At 34.3% G+C, this 16,855-nt stretch overlaps 1 protein-coding gene across 8 annotated transcripts in view; it reads left to right on the top strand.

Moving 5' to 3' along the window:
* The window catches only part of PKHD1 (PKHD1 ciliary IPT domain containing fibrocystin/polyductin), a 657,820-nt gene that overhangs the window by 304,534 nt on the left and 336,431 nt on the right, over window positions 1-16,855 (top strand). For all 8 annotated transcript variants that reach the window (XM_074237180.1, XM_074237175.1, XM_074237181.1 and 5 more), the window contains 2 exons: window positions 10,440-10,552; window positions 15,950-16,055. In XM_074237180.1, the coding sequence (XP_074093281.1) occupies window positions 10,440-10,552; window positions 15,950-16,055 (219 nt within the window). The remainder of the gene's footprint in view (window positions 1-10,439; window positions 10,553-15,949; window positions 16,056-16,855) is intronic.

Raw genomic sequence — 16,855 nt, 5'->3', positions numbered from 1 at the left:
TGTCCTAGGGGTATTCCATATCCCCAAATCTACATCAACATAGTTCAAAACTCAATGGAATCTTGGACAAAATTAGTTTGAAAAACAATTCTTTAAGAAAAAGTCAAGCCTTGGATAAAATCTTCCTCAACATATTTCTTGCTCAAGTTTTAATTTTTTAGTTTTGCAGAAAACATTCAAAAATGATTCTAATGATTGGTTTTAATCATATTTTATGAATAAAAATAACTGCTTTTACAGATCACAAACTCCTTATTTCTATTCTCATTTTTAAAAATTTTTTTTAGGTTTTTTTTTGTTTTTGCAAGGCAAATGGGGTTAAGTGGCTTGCCCAAGGCCACACAGCTAGATAATTATTAAGTGTCTGAGAACAACTGGTGCTTTATCCACTGAGCCACCCAGCCACCCACCCTTCTATTCTCATTTTAATCTCTCCTATAGAATGAGAAAAGAAAACACATCAAAATGTCCATACCTTTCAGCTCAAAGATCCCACTCCTAGGCTTATATACTAAGGAGATAATTAGGAGAAAGCAAAGTCTGACATATACCAGAAATACATATGGCAGTTCCCTGTTTTTAGTAGCAAAGGGTTATAAATAATATAGAGAACTATTAATTGGGGAATGGCTGTGTATATGAAGGTAATCTAATCCTATTGTAGTAGCTATAAGAAATAATGAATATGATGAATACAAGGATGCTTGTAAGTACTTAAGTTCATTGATATAAAGTCAAGTAAGCTAAACAAGTCAAATAGTAGACACAATGATTAGAGAAACATATATAGGAAAAAACAGCAGCAAAACAATCAAGTGCTATAAAATTATTTTGTTGAACATCCAACTTTTTCCTCTGACAGTATATGCTGAATTTTGCAGAGTAGTACATTCTGGGTTGTAATCCCAGGTCCTTTGCTCTTCGATATATGTTATTCTTATCCTTTAATATTGAAGCTGATAGATCTTGTGTGAGTCTAATTGTGTTTCCTTTGCATCTGAATTGTTTTATTTTTTGCTGCTTGCAATATTCTCTCCTTTATTTGAGTGTTCTGGAATTTTCTATGACAATTTTTATCCTGGCTCTCTTTCTGGAGGGATTCTGTAGATTTTTTCAATGGTTATATTGTTTTATTGTTATAGTAGGTTTGGACAATTTACCCTTATAATTTCCTGCATGATGTTTTCCAGCTTCTTTTCTTCATCCAGGCTTTCTAGTAGTCTGATGATTTGTAGATTATCTTTCTTGGATCTATTTTCTAGGCCATTCATTTTCCCTAAAAGGTACTTTACATTTTCTTCAGTTTTTCCAGCCTTTTGTATTTTGCTTAATGGATTCTTGTAGTCTGGTAGATTCAATGGTTTCTATTTATTCAATTAAAATCTTTAGGGTTTTATTTTCTCCAATTAGCTTTGTGTTTTCTTTTCCAGTTAGTTATTTTTACTTTTAACAGTGTTGATTTCTTTTGGTCAATTTTTCATAATTTTCCTGCATGATTCTCATTTCTTTTTTCCATTTTTCTTCTTCCTCTCTTCTTTGTTTTTTAAATTCTTTTTTAAGCTCTTTGATAAGCTTTTCTATTTGAGTCCAATTTATAGACTGTTTTGAGACTTCTCCTGTGAGTGATTTTTTCACTGATTTCTTCTTCAGACATGGCACTGCTGTCATCTTTGTTTATAAAATAGTTTTCTATAATGAGTGCTCTTTTACATTTTCTGCTTATCTTTGTTGTTTTAGCTCTGCTCCTGGGGTTGTATGGAGTCTAGATCCAAACTTATTTTTTTTCTGGGTCTGATCTCTGGCTTGCCATTGGTCAATATGTTGCCTTTGCAGTCCACTCTTTCCTTTGCAGCATTTTGTTTCTTCCATTATGTCCAGGTTCTGACTTAGCAGTGGTTTGTTCCTGACCCAATTCTCTTTTACCATGGTGTTCCCAGGGTTCAAACTTTGTTTAGGATTGGGTTACTCCCTGCTGGCTTGCTATCTAGCTGTCAGGATCTCTGCTATTGTCAAGCTGTAGTGACTTGAATTGTACTGTGACTTATAGCCTCCTGCTGGCTTTCCCCACTTTCCTGCCTCCTGGATTTTACTTCTCCTTTACCCCCAAAGAGACAGAACATCACTGAAGTTCCATAGTGTCTTCCCTTGAAAAGTCATTTGAATCTTCTCTTTTTCTTGGTGGGATCTGTAGCTTGAATGTAAGAATAGAGGCTTCATGTATCTTTGTTAGGGAAAAGCTCCAGGAGCATGCTAGCTTCATGCCACCATCTTGGCTCCACCCCAGAAGTCTGTCTCAAACACTATAAAATTATGATGACTGGAATGATCTCAAAGGAATCCATGTAAGAGTACATGTCCCTCACTTTGAAGTGATTGGGAATATGGATGTGGAATACAAAATATAATGTCAAACTTTACAGATAATGTGTTTAATTTTAGTGAACTTACAAAATTCTTTATCATAAATGATGTTTCTTTGTGAAAGGGATGAGAAGGGATACATAGGAACATGAAGGTGATATTAGGCAAAAAAGATAACAGTATTTTTTAAAGAAAAAAACATCAACTAGATTCACTGTGGGGCACCTAGGTGGTACAGAGCACCTGCTCTGGAGCAAGAGCACCCGAGTTCAAATCTAGCCTCAAACACTTGACTCAACAACTATGTGACCCTGAACAAGTCATATAACTCCAATTACCTCACAAAATATGATAGATTTATTATTCCCAAGCAAAAACAAATGTTCATGAAATCCAGAAAAAGAGAGGAGGAGAAATCTGAGAAACAAATGTGGATAGAGATTGATATAGATCATAAATATAGACATGGGAGAATACTTACTATGTGCTCACTATTGTGTCAAGTATTTTGATGATATTTATCTCATTTTTGAAAAAGACCATAATATCAGGTAGGTGATGCCATGCCATGCACATGAATTGAATTTGAGTGAGGCCAGACTGTGTTGTGACCAGCCTCACTTTCTTCTCTGGAGCCATTTGGGTCCAGTGGCTAGATATGAATCAGGATGACTGGAGATGGCTCTGGATGCAGGGACATACAGTCAAGAAGTATTAAGTAGCTGAGGCTGGATTTGAACTCAGTTCTTCCTGATTCCAGGGCTGATGCTCTTTTTCTTATAATTACCTGGTGAGGAAGGTGCTATTATTATTCCAATTTTATACTTGAGGAAATTGGGGCAGGTAGAAGTTAATTGACTTGCCCAGAATCAAACAACTAGTGTTTCTATGTGGATTTGAACTCAGGTCTTTCTGAATCCAGGACCAGTGCTTTACCTATTATGTCATCTATTTACCAAAAGATATATAGATATAGATATAGTTTATATAGATAGATAGATATAGATATAGATGATATAGATCATGGGGGTCCAATGGTTTAACTTCTGGGTCACATCACTCATTAAAAACTTGTCAAGGGTAACATATAAAATTTAATATGTATTTATGACTACAATGTAATTCAAATTACCAATGAACATAGAAATAAAATGTAATAATGACACATGAATGAGATTTGAGGGCCACATGTGGCCTGTAGGCCATGTGTTGGAACCACGATATAGATAATACAAATGCAGACATAAATAAGACAATTATAGAAATAGATGAAACAGAAACAAATATAAATGATAGATACACACATATATCAGGTAGTAAACCTAAGGAGAAACTAAGTAAATGTATAGTGGTGATGATGTCTGTGAATGAATGATTAGTATGGGAGGATATATATATATATATGTATATATATATATATATATATATACATATATATATATATATACTATATAAATATATAAATGCATAAATATATTATACTTATTTCTATATAGGAAGACATATTATGAAGTATTTACTCAGTGATCCACTTATATTATCTTATTAGATCCTTACAATAACCCTGGGAGGTAGATATCATTACTATCCTCATTTTATAGGTAAAAAAACTGACTGAGGCTAACTGATTTGACCAGGGTGACACCTGATATGTATCTGTCTGGTCTTTCTTCCTCTAGGCCCACCACTCTTTCCATCATAAGTCCCAGCTGTCCTGTTAGCCAGCACATAACACCCTGACCTTGAACATATCTACCTACAGGAGCAGGCAAGCAGGAAGCAGGCAAAGAGTGGATACTTGATAGTCTCTGCAGGGACTTTTTGGTTGCTTATTATCCCAGAATTGCCATGGCCCAGATCCTATGACCAAACACTTGGTCACAGTGTATATAAATTTTCCCCGCTTTCAGTCACCTTTACAGTTAACTCACCTTCTAGCTCTTCATGTTGCTCAGGCATTTCAGTTGTGAAATTGCTTTTTTCACAGCTTACAAAATGTTCTCCCTCCCAGCCCATCCCCCTATATGCAGCCAGTGCAACAGATGAGGCAAGTTCAAGACCACTACTTTAGGAAAGAAGCTCATCCTTTGAGTGGTGGGTGATGTCTGTGGGGGGTTTAAATATCTTCCTGGCTCTGGCTTTTAACAACTTTGCAGTGTTAACTGCATAAATGATTTCAGGAGAGGAGCAAATGCTTTTTGCTCCCTGATTAGAGTTTCCTGGTTTGACCTCTGATCTTTTTCTTCTTGATATTGGCATATAGAATATAATATCTTCCCCATATTTCAATATGCACTTTAGACCATTGTCTTATGGTCACAATTCTCAAAGACTGAGCTTTGTTTACCTCCAAAGAGCTTAAATTCTCCCCCCAAGTCAATTCCCTCAACATTTAAATGTACATAAGTAGATTAGTTGATTTTCAGGGTTTTTTATGAGTAGGTCCTTGCTTTGTAAACTGCTCAGGAAGCCCAGCAGAAAAAGAACAATTTGGAAATACCCATTTACAGTTTTCTGGAGTTTATTTGATTCTTCTGAATCAATTCTCTAAGGAATATATATTTAAAGGGCCAACACCATGTCTCTAATTATATCTACTCAGTTGGTAATGTATATTTAAGTGGTGCCTGAAGGGTTAACGAACATTATTCCAATGACTATACATGTGTTACCTTAAGGTATCTGCCATACATGGGCAGCTAATTTCTCTCTGGAATTTTTCTTGCATGAACGTCCATAATACATTGACTTCCGAAAAGAATTGATTTCCACACAAAATTCCCTGCTTGCCTTAAACCTTTTCCCTCAAGCCACCAGCTGCCTGCATAAATATGTGGTTTTTCCTCATGAATCAGCCCTAGCATACACAATTGAAATTTAGAGGGAAGCAGTCTGGTAAGCAATGGAGCTCGAATCTTCAAGGGTCTCTTTTCCTGAAACTGGGAGCCTCATCAGGGAATGAGGGACCTAAGTCAAATGGTGATTACTTTGTCTATCCAGGAAGAAGGTCAGCATTTTGGAGGCAGTTTTATATTAGCATAAGATGCTTTACCAATACCATACTGATTGGGATGGGAATGGGGAATGGGGGACAGTACACACTGGGTAAGGGTCCTTGTCTTGCTTATATATCTTTTGATTTCATAATCACTTAATAAAACCCATATAAAATGGGACTTTTTTGGGAAAGGAGATAGTCATCATCATTCAATTATTTGGTAAGTTGATCTAAGTGAATGATTATAATTTAGACATTACTTCTGGTACAACCATTTCAGTAGCCTCCTAATTGTTCGTTTTCTCTCCACCTTTTCTCCTTCTAATCCTGCCTCTAGAGAGTGTAATATATATATGTATATATATATATGTATATATATATATATATATATATACATATATATATATATAACCATGTCCTTTGCTTGCTGAAGAAGTTTCACTAGCTCCTTTTGTCTCTGGCATGAAATAAAAATTTCCCCATGGTCCACATTATTTTCATGTGATTTTCCCTTACATACTTTATAATAACCAAACAGGTCTACTTACTTTTCTTTAATATGGAATATTCTATCCCTTGCTTTTGTACCTTTGTTCAGGTCATGTTTACTAATCTATCCTCTCTCCTATTCTCAGAATTATAGCTACATTCAAGGATCAGTATAAGAGGCCCTTTCTAATGCCCCAAAATGCAATTAGATGGCATAGAAGATAGAATGCCAGGCCTGGAGTCAGAAAGACTCAGTTTCCTGAATTCAAATCTGGGCATGATATTTACTAACTGTGCAACCCTGGTCAAGTCAATCCTGTTTGACTCAGTTTCTATATCTGTTAAATGAGCTGGAGAAGAGAATGGCAAACGTCTCCAATATCTTTGCAAAGAAAATCCCAAATGGGGTCAAAATTGATAGATAATTGAAAAAAAATATTCTACCCAGCAAATTTCTTTGCAGTTAGATCAAAAATATATTTGAGCTTTACTTACTTATGTTCATACTCTTTTGCCCCAGTAGAATCCGAGCTCCTTGCAGGTAGGGATTGCTTTATATCCTTAGGACCTTGCACAGTGCTACCAGCTAAATATTAGGTGCTCAATAATGTACACATTTGAACTGAGTTATAAAAGAAAGCTTGAGCTTCTTATCTGGATCTTCTACTTGTCTATTAGCAGAAAGAAGAAATACTTATTATCAATATTCAATAGGGATCCTTGATTTTTTATCGTTTTTCAGTAGTTTCGGTTGTATCCAACACTTCATGATCTGATTTGTACTTTTCTTAGTAAATATACTGGAGTGGTTTGTCTTTTTCTTCTCCAGTTCATTTTGATGAGGAAACTGAGGCAAACAAAGTTAAAAAGACTTGCCCAGGTTCACACAGATAGTGTCTGAGACCTGATTTGAACTTAGGAAGATGAGCCTTTCAGACCCCAGTCTCAGTACTCCACTATGCCATCTAGTTGCCCTTTTTTAGAGTATAGTAAAACTCAGACTCTATTAAGGGAGAAAAAAAGTATTTTTATGGAACTTACTTTGACCAAGGGGCAGCTAGTAGTACAGTCAATAGAGTACTGGTCTTGGAGTCAAGAGGACGGGAGTACAAATCCAGCCTCAAGACACCTAATTAATGCTTACTAGCTGTGTGACCTTGGGCAAGTCACTTAATCCTGATTGCCTCACATTCAGGCTTATCTCCAGTCATTCTGATTCATAGCTGACCATTGCACCCAGATGGCTCTGGAGGAGAAAGTGAGGGTGATGACTTAGCACAGTACCTCCCCACAGAAATTCAGTTCATATGCTTGTCATGGCATCACCTCCCTGATGTTGTGGTCTTTGAGAATGAAGGACAAACATCATCATCATCACTATGTTCAAACCACTGAATAAAGGGTTATTTTTATTTTTTTACAAATATTATCTCATTTGATTCTCACAGCAAGACTGTGAGGTAAATGCTATTCTTATTCCTATTTTATAGTTCAGAAAACTTAGGCAAACAAATACTAAATGACTTGCCCAGGGGTCACATGGCTACTAAACGTCCAAGGATGAATTTGAATTCATATCTTCCTCACTCCAGTGTTCTCTAATCCACTGATACATCAATTCCACTATAATATCTATTATCTACAATTTTTTCATTTAATGATGTTTTTTTTAAAGTATTGATCTTTTATTTTACTTTATTTCATTTCCAAATATGTTCTCTCCCTGTCTCTCTGTATCTCTTTCAGACAGAGAATCCTCTTGTAACAAAGAATAAAGCTCCACAAAATTCATCAATACATTGATCAGACTAGGAGTTTATGTAACATTCCACATTCATAATCTCCCACCTCTTCAAAGAATAGAGGGAAATGTGTTTCTCTGTCTCAGCCTCTCTTTTTCTGTCTCTCTCTGTCTTTGTCTTTCTGTCTGTCTTTTTTTTCTGAACTTCTTTCTCTGTTTCTCTCTCTGTTTCTCTCTCTCTCTCTCTCTCTCTCTCTCTCTCTCTCTCTCTCTCTCTCTCTCGGAATGAGCTTTACCACTATAATTAGACAGTCTTAAATTTATTTTTTGTTGTTCTTTCAATTTGTGCTATTATGGTTATTGTACTATCATTTTCCTGATTTAATCATGTTTTTAATTCCATAATGAGAATGACCTTTCAGTGGAAATTGGAGGGAAGGAATCAACATGTTTCTCTAGGCTACATAGCATCCAGGGTATTTTTACTCTTATGACTTATCCTGGCTTCCGCTAGTAGTATATGAATGGATTTAAGGGTTCAATTTAATATATAGTATATGTATATATATATATATATATATACATATATATATACATACATATGGTAATATATAGTTCTTAATAGAGGTTGAACCATGCAACAGGGAATTTGATATAACAGAAAGAGCTCTGAACAGAGAGTGGGGAAGAGGAGGACAAACATTTATTAAATACCTTCTATGAGACTCATATTTATAAATATATCATTTGATTCTAACCACAACACCAAAAGATAGATCTATTAATATATCTGTTTTACAGCAAGGCAGATAGAGGTTAAATAACTTGCCTAAGGTCATCCATGAATAAATATTTGAGAATGAATTTAAACTCAGGTCTTCCTGATGCCAGACCCAGAACTCTTGATAGTTGCACCACTTAGGAGACCTAAATTCATTTATTATCTCCACCACTGACTATATGAACCCCTCCTTGTTTCCAGGCCTTCATTTCTATAAAGTTATGATGTTGGAGTTAGTTCAGGGATTTCTTAGATAGGTAAAGTGCATAATTAGAATTTTAAGTGACATATATAATGGAAAAATGGTAAAACAACAATAACAAAAACCTATCCATGGAATGAAGTGGAAAGGTAACTAGGTAAGATGGTGCACAGGAAGAGAAAAACATTCTGTACAACAGAAAAATTAATTAGGGAGCTGCATATAGACTGGAGAAAATATAGATCTTAATTTAAACAATAATTTAATCAGCAAGGTGGTGAGTTCTACTGAGTTTTGTTCCTAGGCTCAATTCTCTGGCTGTGTCTTTATATTACATGTAAAACTTGCCCTGCCTCATATCTGCTCTGAAGTTGCCATGGCTCAGGGTACTAAGATGTTGGTCATTGTCTGCTTTATAAAGAAGAGTGATATTAAAGAAATCCACTGGATCAGTAGCAGCTTGTCTAGGTTATCTTGGCATGCTTGCTCACATCATTTGGTTTATTTTTATTCTTTCTTGAGAGAATGCCCCTAAAGTGGTGAATGTTTATGTTCTTTATCTTTGATCTATCTATGGCTGTCTATGGTTATCTATGGCTATCTATCTATCATCTATCTGTCTGTCTATCTATCTATCTATCTATCTATCTATCTATCTATCTATCTATCTATCATCTATCTATCATCTATCATCTAGCTATCTCTCTATCATCTATTTTCTGTCTCTTTATCTTCCCCCTCCCCATCATCTGTCTACCTCCCTTTACAATTCTTCCTATGTCTGTAGGATTGTTTGAAGGGCTTTGCTTCCAATTTTACTAGATTATGGAAAAGAAAACTGTTTAAAATGTCTAAAAATCATCCTTCAATTTGGATTCCTTTCCTCAAGCCTCTCTCCTGTTCAATTCATCCTTCACCTAGATGTCAAATAGATATTCCTAAAGGTTGGAGTAAACCACTTTCTTGTGTTAAAAGCTTCAGGGACTTACTGTTATTTAAGGGAGGTAATATAAAATCTAGTAGTTACAATTCTTTACATTTTAACTCCCACTTTACTGTGAGGCTGTTGTGCAAACTGTCTCACTTAAATTCAGTTATTAACATTAAGACATCAACCTGTGATATCATTGATCCTCTGAAGAATGATGACACATTACTTTCCACAATGTACTTTACAAGCTCACCAAACCAACTTACTTAATGTTCTCTGAACATGACATACCATCTCCTATCCCATGTCTTTGCCTTATTTCAGGGTTTAAATGCTACCTCCTGGAAACCATTTCTAGTCATCCTGATCTATATCTTGTTATTGGATCCAGATGCCTCAGGTGAACAAAGCCCTTGCTCATTTAAATCCACGTCATTTGCAAATCATGGCATCACCTTCCTGATGTCATAGTCCTCTATTAATGTCTCTATTATCTTGATTATATCATCTATCTATCTATCTATCTATCTATCTATCTATCTATCTATCTATCTATCTATCTTTCATCTATCAATTATCTCTCTACCATTTATCTATATCTTCTGTGAGGTTTATCAAGTAACTACAGGAAAGATATTATAATTTCCTTCTTAGAACAACTTAAAAACCACAATTCGAATTATCTGGAGTGGGTTAGTTACACTCCTATAGTGCTGCTTGTAGGAAGGGGAAGGAGTGGAAGTCTTTTCAACCCTAAGATTTAATGTTGATAAATAGTTAGCAATTGCCTGGAAGTCTCAGTACACCTTGATGGAAAGGGAAAGTAGATAAGAACAGATTGAGCAGAGGAACAGTACCTTGAACAGAGTTTCTTTTCCCCCAGGAATCTTAGCATCTGAGGGATAACTGTTCTAACAATCACATTATTTCCTGCAGAGAAACATGGTATGTGCTGCTGGATATGGTTATTTCTTTCATCTTGCAACCCGTGAAACTTCAAAATCTCCTCTTCACTCCTTCACTCAGAATGTAGCCCATTCCTGCACAAGGTATCCTCCTTTGGAAACTCATCTATATTTTGACAACAGAGCTTATGTTTGGTCTGTGAGTGGATGTGTATGAAACTGCATATATAAAATTTTAATTTTACATATAAAATGTAGAGTTCATTTGTAGTTCATGAGCATCCATGATTCTAGCATATAGTGTGTTTTGTATCACAAAGGATTGCCTAAATTGATCTTGCTGTGTAATTTATATGCAGGACTGATGAATTATTTTTATTACTAGTCATTCCCAACATCTTGAGTTCTTTCTGTTTAGAATATTTTAGGAAATAAGCTATTCTCTTCCAAAAGGGAGATGAGTAACTTGATCTTTGTTTTGCTAACAGGAAAGTGAGATAACTTGGGCAAAGAGAGAGAGAAGGAAGTTTGTGGTTCAGGATTTTCTTTAACAGATAGTATACAGAGACATGTGGAAGTAAATTGGAAGCTAGAACATGCATACAAGCAAATAAATGAACCTGATCATTTTAGGTTCTCATTTCAAGCTTAACCATCTGCCCAATTGAGGGATTGTGAGAAAGGAATTTTTTGATATTACTTTTTTCCCTTCATAGTTAAAAAAACCAAACCAAAAACTGGGTTTGTGATTTCCTTGCTAAAGAGAATTTCACATGAGGAAAGGTCTTCCAGTGATAAAGGCAAACATTTTTTCTGAGATTTATAATCTTAGACATTTTAGAGGATTACTGAGACATTGAATGACTTGTCCAGAGTTACATATCAAATATGAGAGAGATCTAACTTTAACCGAGGTCCAGAAGAGGCCAGTGATATGGTGGAAAGAACACTGAACTCAGAGTCTTTCTAATCCTGAATCTGTCATTTATTGTCTATTTGAATGGATAAATCAGTAAATCTCTCTGTGTTTCAGTTTCCTCATATGTAAAATAAAACAGATCAGATTATCTCTGAAATTCCTTCTAGCCCTACATCTAATAGGATCTCACCATCCTCTCACTCCTGATTTTGAGTCCAAATTTCTATCTCTTTTTGTTTGTTTCTTCAGTATAACAAAGAAAAGGTAGTGGGGAAAAACCTCAACTATGGTAGATTAAAGATGGGAACAAGTTCAGAGGGATTTAATGAATTTTTTCCTTTATTTAATTTTCCTAATTACATGTAAAAATTGTTTTCAACATTTTTTGGAAGATTTTGAATTACACATTTTCTCCTGCCCTTTCTTCCTTCCCCATTCTCTTCCCCTTGATAGCAAGCACTCTGATGTAGGTACATATGTATAATTATGTTTCTAATAGACTTTAATTTTATATTTCTGTAAGTACCAATAAGCTACATGAAAATTAATGAAAATCAGAAAAATCTTGAAGTACTAAATTATGATACTTTTAATTATCTGCAAATTCTTGGCCCTTACATTTCTAATGATCATACTTTTATCTGTCTGTTAATCTCACTTCCTGTTTCAGTTGGAATTGGAGAAAAGATTTGGGTTCACATTCCACTTTCACATTTTATATGACATGTTCAAAGCTCAATTTCCTTATGTGTAAAATGGAAATAAAAATACTTACCTCACAAACTCCCATGGAGTTCAAATGAGATGATAAAACACACAATGTCATATGTTTATTATCTGTGGGTATATATGTATATGAAGATATATGAAGCATTTTATAAATATTAAAGCACTATAAAATGCCAGTTATTAACAATTTTACTCCCATTCTCTCTTTGTTTATTCTGTAACATTATAGATTTGGATTTTTAAAGAGCATTCAAAACTCTTTATTTTCTCCTGTGTACCGGTATTGACAATTAATTTATTCTTTCATAGGGTGCTCATAAGAGATGCTTCTATGTTAGCTTTGTGGTCCCTCACCAAAAAATGTCCAAATCTAGGCTTTTGTTGTTGTTGTTGTTAATTGAGTTTTGTTAACTGAATAAGATAATAAGCATAATTTATGATCAGTTAATTTTTTATTGAAAACAAATCCATTTAAATGTCCAAAAAAAGCTATCAAACTAGTTACAATTTTGAAATGTTAATGCAAAATTTGAAAAAAAAGTCAGGGACATGAAATTATAAAACTAAGCATACTTAGTTGCTTTCCTGACTAATCTTTATCAGTAATTAATCTTGAATCTTTAAACTCAAAATTAGAAATCTTTCTCTAGTTGATTCAGTCTTTGTTCATTTTTGTCTAACTTCTTTCTTGGTATCAAAGGCACTGGATCTTCCACAGCTGGTAGTTATGCTGCTTTAGTTTAGGTAATCATTGTAGTTATTACCTTCTCTTAATAGTCTGCTTCTGAAAAAAAAATCCCCAGGGATTCCAAATTCTTCTTTTTCTTTTTCCTCTTTTGTTTTTTTTAAAGAGAGAGAGAAGGGGAGAGAGAGAGCAAGAGAGAGAGGGGAGAGAGACAGAGAGACACAGAGAGACAGAGTTTTGTATTTGTCCTTTTCCCATGAGTTAGATGGATCAAATACCACACAAAAGAAATTAGGATGATATAAAAGGTTCTCCACATTTAACATTTTGATACTTCCTGATTATGTCATAGAATGATAAAACTTTTCCTTTCTAGTCTTGGTTCTTTGCCCTTAGAAACTAGAGCTTAGTTATTTCTCAGTTTGAGTAGTCCTTTAGCAACTACCCTCACAGAACTTTTTTTCCCCCCTTTGGTCTTTTATCTTCTTTTCTTTCTCACTCACCTTACTCACTGGGGAACCTTGAGAATTTATTACCTTCCTAGCTTATATTTTTGGAAGTAATAATTCTTGACTTCTTTTTTAAATTCTTTTACCTAACCTTAATCACTGGATAGGCATTGTCTTAGTCAACCTGTGACAACGGAAAGACCTAGCTTTAAAAAGCCTAGGTCTTCCACAACACCCAGGGCCATCTCCAGTTGTCCTAATCCATATGTAGGTATGAAACCAGATGCTTCTGGAGGAGAAAGTGAGGCTGGTGACTTTGCACAGCATCTCTCTCACTTAAATTCAATTCACTTTAATGTCGTGGCATTACCTCTTTGATGTCCTGTTTTTCTCTAAGAACAAAGAACAAAAATCAATCATCACACCACTCATTTAGATATAAAACTACTTATGATGATTTGGAATTAACCACAAAAATGATAACTATGCTAGTGTATAATTAAAAAAACTATCCATTTCAATACAGCTAAGTAAAATGTTGTACAGAAATTATTTTTTCATACTCTAATTCAGGTAAGTCCTAATTACTGATAAGTACTTTCTTGGTCTTCTATGTATATCTGAACTCAGACTCCACTAATTTAGAATTTCATAGAACTCCATAGACACAGAATTGAACATTAATAGGGAGTTCAGTAGTTGTTTGCTCTTACCCATACCACAAAGTTACCAAGTAGTCATCCATGAGAGTTCTCCACTGGAAGGGTTCTTCAATATGGAAGGTACATTAGGGAAATCTCTTCTACCCATTATTTATCTATCTATCTATCTATCTATCTATCTATCTATCTATCTATTTACTTATTTGGTTTTTTGCAGGGCAATGGGGTTAAGTGACTTGTCCAAGGTCACACAGCTAGGTAATTAGTAAGTGTCTGAGGCTGGATTTGAACTTAGTTACTCCTGACTCCAGGGCCAGTGCTCTATGCACTGTACCACCTAGTTGCCCCTGTTCTACCCATTATTAAATAAAAAAATTCTAAACCAATTAGGAACATAAATAATAATATGGGGTGCTGTCCTTCACTTGAGACAATAAATAGTTCATGTATTTTAATAGCTTTCATTTATATTCACAACATTTTTATGTTCACTGTGTCTATAAGTCAATCAATAGGAATCACTATATAATCACAATATAATCATAATATAATATTAATCACAATATAATTCTACTATTTTAGGCATTGTATAGATGATGAAAGAAGATAAGAAACGTGCTCTATTCTCACTGAATTTATTTCAAAGAAAACTGATTTTATTGAGATATAGTTTTTTTGTGAGTCAATATTATTAAATGACTTGTCCAAAGTCACATAGTGAGTATAAAGTATCCGAGGCTAGATTTGGACTCAGGTCCTCCTGATTCCAGGACTGATGGTTCTATACTCTGCACCATCTAGCTGCCCCCAGGACATAGTTATTAAATTAATATTTTTTAAAAAGTTCATGGTCCCAAGAGTACAAAGACAAAAGTTATTATAAAATAAATTTAAAACAAGCTAATTTGGACAAGAAACTGACATAATTATAATGAAGGATGTATATGAGACCATCAGACCATCATAATGACTGGACAGAGTGAACCAAATTATGGAGCATATTTGGAAGCTAAGAGAATTCTGAGTTTGAATTAAATAAAACTTTATTTCTTTAAAATCATTCTGTGCTTCAGACTTTCTATTAAATTGGACAAGTTTTCTAATTACCCTGAATTAGTGGAATTTCACTTTGAGGCATATGTTTGAGTAACATTAGAGTTTGAGTTTGAAGAAATCTCAAAAGTCAACTTGTCCATTGGACCTATGTAAAAACAGAAATTCCATATATAATATTCCTGATAATAGATCACTCAATTTCTACTTGATGACTTCAAATATTAGCTCTGATGCATCCTACCTTGGCCTTGGATAAGTTATTTAACATTCATATGTTTCCTCAATGGCTTTTGAGGTCTCTTCCAGTCATATTTTTAAATTAATTCTATAGCTTTGCATGTGTTATCTCATTTGAACCTCATAACAAACCCTTGAGAGAGATGTCATCATCTCCATTTTACAGGTTACAAAAACTAAGGCTTACAAATGTTTAGTGACTTGCCAAAGTAAAATGTCTAGTTAATGTCTGAGACATGAATTGAATTCAGGTCTTCCTGAGTCTACCTTCAAAGCTACTTAGCTGTTTACAACTCTAAATCTTTCTCTTATGTCTTAAAAATGAGAAAGGCATAATCTTTTTCAGAAACCCATCTAATGGTTAATATATTTTGTGTTTTCACAGTACCTTCAAAGCATTGAAAAGTTCTTGATGTTCTTCCCTGTTGATGTGTTTTCATCTCTGCATCTTGAGAAGTTATAATAGTACCTTCGAAGGAGGACAGAAATAAAACTATTGACCATAAATTAAGCTTATGGATTAAAAGAACAAATTTGAATGAATCAGTTAAACAATTTACTTAAAATGAAAGCTCTAGTGCTAACCAAATTATATTATGTATTGTGAAACTGCAGTAGTGGGAAGAAAAATTGTTTAAAAGAAACAGAATGGAAGCATTTAGATCATTGGAAAAATACCAGATCATTTGATCATCAAGATCTCCAATCTCCATGAGTTAACTTTTATTTTTCGATTTTACTCTGGAAAGGAGAAAAGTTATCAAACAGAAGGTTGCTGATCATTCTTCTCATTTTCTGTTATAGGTATGGTCTTTTTGTTTATCCTACATTTGAACCACCACAAACAAGTGCCACTGAGACAACTTTATTCCAGAACTTCACAGTTTGGGGAAGTCAAGGTGGTGTACAGGTAAAGTCCTATTAGCCCTCTATTATTATCCTTCATGATTTTCTTAGAACAAGATAGCTTGCGAAGATCTTTCTATTCTCTGTTGCTAACTAAAAATTAGCTAAGAGAGGGGAGCCATTAAAATAATGGTAGCATAAATTATAATTTGGAATTAGATTATAAATGGCTAAAAGCAGGACCTATATCTTTAATTTTTCTGCATATATTTTTTAAAAATTTAATGAACAAAAATCTATTTTCTCTGTTCTCCACATATTCAATACCAGGTGTCATATATTTTAATTTATTTTAATATAACTTTCTTTTTTGTAGTTTTAGTTTAAATTTTTTCAATGGACAAAAATTGTATCTTTTATCTCTCTCTCACCTCCCCTTATTGGAGAGAAAAAGGTATCCCCATGCCCTACAAAATCTTTCTAATAAATTTGCATAGTCAAGGACAGCAAATTCCTACAGAGTCTAAAGAGTATATTCTTCTTAACATTCAGTAGTCAACTAGCATTTTTTAGCTGCTAATTATGTGCAATAGATTGTGCTATTAGGGAAGAGATGTAACTATTCCAGTAGAGGAATGGTGTTTTTACTCTCTGCATTCTCCTTCCTATACTCTTTCTTCCCTGCCTTCCACCTCCCATCACTCTGTCTCCCTTCCCTTCCCGACTTTTCTCTCTTTTCCATACTCTTATCGCTCTTTGTATATAAATATATGTATATTAAAATATGTATACATGTATCGATATGTATGTGTATATACAATCATAGTCCTTAACTTTTGCTGAGGTAACAGTCTGAGAAAATGA

Source organism: Macrotis lagotis, chromosome 5, assembly GCF_037893015.1.
Source record: "Macrotis lagotis isolate mMagLag1 chromosome 5, bilby.v1.9.chrom.fasta, whole genome shotgun sequence".
NCBI lineage: Eukaryota > Metazoa > Chordata > Mammalia > Peramelemorphia > Peramelidae > Macrotis > Macrotis lagotis.
This window is presented reverse-complemented; position numbering and strand designations above follow the sequence as displayed.